At 46.0% G+C, this 5,000-nt stretch overlaps 1 protein-coding gene across 1 annotated transcript in view; it reads right to left on the bottom strand.

Moving 5' to 3' along the window:
- The window catches only part of rnf217 (ring finger protein 217), an 18,181-nt gene that overhangs the window by 903 nt on the left and 12,278 nt on the right, over nt 1-5,000 (bottom strand). The window contains 3 exon segments of the mRNA XM_083697604.1: nt 3,085-3,156; nt 4,639-4,819; nt 4,821-4,841. Of these exon segments, the coding sequence (XP_083553730.1) occupies nt 3,085-3,156; nt 4,639-4,819; nt 4,821-4,841 (274 nt within the window).

Here is a 5,000-nt window from a genome sequence, read left to right as displayed (position 1 = left end):
AGGGGAACAGGCAGGTTATAGAGGGGTTATAGAGGGGAATAGGCAGGAATAGGCAGGTTATAGAGGGGAACAGGCAGGTTATAGAGGGAATAGGCAGGAACAGGCAGGTTATAGAGGGGAATAGGCAGGAACAGGCAGGTTATAGAGGGGAATAGGCAGGTTATAGAGGGGATTAGGCAGGAACAGGCAGGTTATAGAGGGGAATAGGCAGGTTATAGAGGGGATTAGGCAGGAACAGGCAGGTTATAGAGGGGAGTAGGCAGGTCATAACAGGTCAGATGTGGTAGATGGGGACGGCTGACTGAAGAGATGATCCATCCACCCACAACATGATCATTATCAGACAATTTGCATACAAATAGGGTCAAAGGTCACACCTCTCACACCTCACACACACTGAACCAGGAAATGGTTCCATCTTATTGTGCTCAGTGTTCTAATGCTATCTGAAGGTCGGAAGCAGAGGCTTTATATCATCGCTACTCTGTATTGTGGCGCTATCTGTGTTTCATGATAGCATGTTCCCTGGTACGACAGACAGATAGCATGTTCCCTGGTACGACAGACAGATAGCATGTTCCCTGGTACGACAGACAGATAGCGTGTTCCCTGGTACGACAGACAGATAGCATGTTCCCTGGTACGACAGACAGATAGCGTGTTCCCTGGTACGACAGACAGATAGCGTGTTCCCTGGTACCACAGACAGACAGACAGCGTGTTCCCTGGTACGACAGACAGACAGCGTGTTCCCCGGTACCACAGACAGACAGATAGCATGTTCCCTGGTACGACAGACAGACAGCGTGTTCCCTGGTACGACAGACAGATAGCGTGTTCCCTGGTACGACAGACAGACAGCGTGTTCCCTGGTACCACAGACAGATAGCGTGTTCCCTGGTACCACAGACAGATAGCGTGTTCCCTGGTACCACAGACAGATAGCGTGTTCTCTGGTACCACAGACAGATAGCGTGTTCCCTGGTACCACAGACAGATAGCGTGTTCCCTATGTAAATGTCATGCCTGTGTGTGCATTGCTGTTTTGAAGAAGGTTACCAGTAGCCCAGGAAAGGCTGTTGGAGGGTAGAAATCGGAGGACGGGCTCATTATAACGCCCCTCCTCCGATTTATACCTCCAGCAGCCTCTACTGCAGCAGCCTGTCTGTCGGTGATCTGGTGTGTGTGGTAGATTAGCAGCCTGCTACGTTGGTGTGTGTGGTAGATTAGCAGCCTGCTACGTTGGTGTGTGTGGTAGATTAGCAGCCTGCTACGTTGGTGTGTGTGGTAGATTAGCAGCCTGCTACGTTGGTGTGTGTGGTAGATTAGCAGCCTGCTACGTTGGTGTGTGTGGTAGATTAGCAGCCTGCTACGTTGGTGTGTGTGGTAGATTAGCAGCCTGCTACGTTGGTGTGTGTGGTAGATTAGCAGCAGGTGTGTCACAGTGTTTGTGTTTGTTGTGGCGCTACTTGTGTGTGAAGAGGAGAGGCTCTCCTCCCTCTTCTGCTCTGTTGACACCAAACACTGCTGCTCCTGTCAATCACACTCAACCAGGTGACTCACACACACACACACACACACACACACACTCCCGGACGCGAGAGGACATTCAACACATTCCACATTCTCTGAACTAACATGCGTTATGTAATGTTTGTGGAGGGTTGAATCCGTCCAGCAGTTCTCACCAACGACCAGAGAGGACAAGGCTCCAGACACCGTGGTCTGTGTCTACAGTCACATGGTACGCTTAACAATGTGTGAAAAGTAAATAATAATACAAAAATCTAAGTACCTCATAGATAACATGCATCTGTAAAAACCCTGATGAGGGGGGAGTGGCTGGGCGAATAATAATAATAATGACAATAATAATAAAAAATAAAATAAATAATAATAATAACTTATATAATATAAATATATATACTGTACTCTTGTTATTCTAGGATTAAACCAACAGGTAGTAAATCTTACCCTGTCTCCAGGGATAATTTAACTAGCAAGTATGTGATGGTTCTTAGCTCTGACGCTTAGATACAACGGTCCACTATATATACTAATATACTGTAGAGTAATAGATATATTACTATATATACAAATATACTGTAGAGTAATAGATATATTACTATATATACTAATATACTGTAGAGTAATAGATATATTACTATATATACAAATATACTGTAGAGTAATAGATATATTACTATATATACAAATATACTATAGAGTAATAGATATATTACTATATATACTAATATACTGTAGAGTAATAGATATATTACTATATATACAAATATACTATAGAGTAATAGATATATTACTATATATACAAATATACTATAGAGTAATAGATATATTACTATATATACAAATATACTGTAGAGTAATAGATATATTACTATATATACAAATATACTGTAGAGTAATAGATATATTACTATATATACTAATATACTGTAGAGTAATAGATATATTACTATATATACAAATATACTGTAGAGTAATAGATATATTACTATATATACTAATATACTGTAGAGTAATAGATATATCTAATATCTATAATAGGTATATTTAATATCTATAGTAATGTCTATAATAGGTATATTTAATATCTATAGTAATGTCTATAATAGGTATTTAGAGTCATATCTAGGGTAATACTCTACTCTCTGTACTAAAGGAGTAATCCATGAGGTAGTACTGTATATATCTCACCTATGACCAGAGACAATGAAACTAGCAGGTAAATGAATGGTTCTTACCTATGACCAGGTAAATGAATGGTTCTTACCTATGACCAGGTAAATGAATGGTTCTTACCTATGACCAGGTAAATGAATGGTTCTTACCTATGACCAGGTAAATTAATGGTTCTTACCTATGACCAGGTAAATTAATGGTTCTTACCTATGACCAGGTAAATTAATGGTTCTTACCTATGACCAGGTAAATGAATGGTTCTTACCTATGACCAGGTAAATGAATGGTTCTTACCTATGACCAGGTAAATTAATGGTTCTTACCTATGACCAGGTAAATTAATGGTTCTTACCTATGACCAGGTAAATTAATGGTTCTTACCTATGACCAGGGACAAGGCTCCAACCACCACCACCAACACTGAGACCACTGGAGCCACGACCACCTTACTCACTGGGAAGGAGAGAGAGAACGAGGGAGGAGAGGAGAGGGAGGAGAGAGAGAAGAGAGGAGAGGAGAGGAGAGGAGAGGAGAGGAGAGGAGAGGGAGGAGAGGGAAAGAGGGAGAGGAGAGGGAAGGAGAGAGGGAGGGAAGAGAGGGAAGGAGAGAGAGGAGAGGAGAGGGAAGGAGAGAGAGGAGAGGGGAGAGGGAAGGAGGGAGAGGAGAGGAGAGGGAGAAGAGGGAAGGAGGGAGAGGAGAGGAGAGGGAGGAGAGGGAAGGAGGGAGAGGAGAGGAGAGGGAAGGAGAGGAGAGGAGAGGGAAGGAGAGGGAGAGGAGAGGGAGAAGAGGGAAGGAGGGAGAGGAGAGGGGAGAGGGAAGGAGGGAGAGGAGAGGGAAGGAGAGAGAGGAGAGGGGAGAGGGAAGGAGAGAGGGAGGGAAGAGAGGGAAGGAGGGAGAGGAGAGACAACACAGGACATTAGGAATCTCAACAGCAGAAAGAGCAGCTCATACATGTGTACATTACAGCAGAAAGAGCAGCTCATACATGTGTACATTACAGCAGAAAGAGCAGCTCATACATGTGTACATTACAGGGATGTACTGTCTGTGTAGAACGGCCATGTATGGGTGTACCATAACAATGAGCTGGTACTGTACTGGTAGATAATCTACCTGTAAACACGGATGGGACAACAGTGATTGGTTCCCCACTGGGTCCTAATTGGCAAGGCTGTCATCAGCATGTCCCAACATCCCCAGGTGAATGGGGGAGGGGAGGGTTAAATAACCTGGCACTGGGGAGGGAGGGAGGGAGGGAGGGAGGGGAGGGGGGAAGGGAGGGTTAAATAACCTGGCACTGGGGAGGGAGGGAGGGAGGGAGGGAGGGGGGGAGGGAGGGAGGGGAGGGGGGAAGGGAGGGTTAAATAACCTGGCACTGGGGAGGGAGGGAGGGAGGGGAGGGGGGGAGGGAGGGAGGGAGGGTGTATAATGTTATAATGGGATAGGAGCGGAGAGGTAGGGGATAACAACCCCTCTGAGGATTCTGGGTAATGTAGTTCAGCCCCTCTAAGGGGTTGATTAGCCTCAGTGTCAGGTGTTTCCAGTGACACCCTGCTGGCTCCAGATACCTCCAGCTGATGTTAGCTAACAGGCTAACCGGCTAACAGGCCTAACCGGCTAACACTGACATCACTCAGGGGAGAAACAGCTGAGGGTCTGCATGTCACTACATGTCACTGTCCCTTCACATCACACCCTAGCCCTGACACACACACACACACACACACACACACACACACACACACACACACACACACACACACACACACACACACACACACACACACACACACTTACTGTAGCATGTAAAGTAACTATAAACTGTATCAGATGGGGCATTAGGGAGCTGTAGGGGTGGAGGCTAGGCTAAATGTCTGTGTGTGTGTGTGTGTGTGTGTGTGTGTGTGTGTGTGTGTGTGTGTGTGTGTGTCTCACCACACACGGTGCCGCGGACCAGCCTGCGGAGGTGGGGCTTGTCGGGGAGGTAGCGGTACTTGCAGCCGAACACGCTGAGGTTGGAGGTGTGGTCTCCGAAGAAGCGCAGGTGGCGGTAGCGCTCGCCACAGCGGTAGCAGAAGTTGGTGTTGCACTGCGTGCAGGTCATGTGATCGCAGCCCCTCCGTCCTCTGGATGTGGATCTGGGGGAGGGGCGTATTCATCATCATCATCATCATCATCATCGTCGTCAGTGACATCATCATCATCATCATCAGTGACACCGTCATCATCATCAGTGACATCATCATCATCATCAATCATCAGTGACACGTCATCATTATTGTGCGTGTGTGTGTGTG

The sequence above is a fragment of the Argentina silus genome (assembly GCF_951799395.1).
Source record: "Argentina silus genome assembly, contig: scaffold_195, whole genome shotgun sequence".
NCBI lineage: Eukaryota > Metazoa > Chordata > Actinopteri > Argentiniformes > Argentinidae > Argentina > Argentina silus.
The sequence above is the reverse complement of the archived record's forward strand: the minus strand, read 5'-3'. Positions and strand labels throughout refer to the sequence as shown.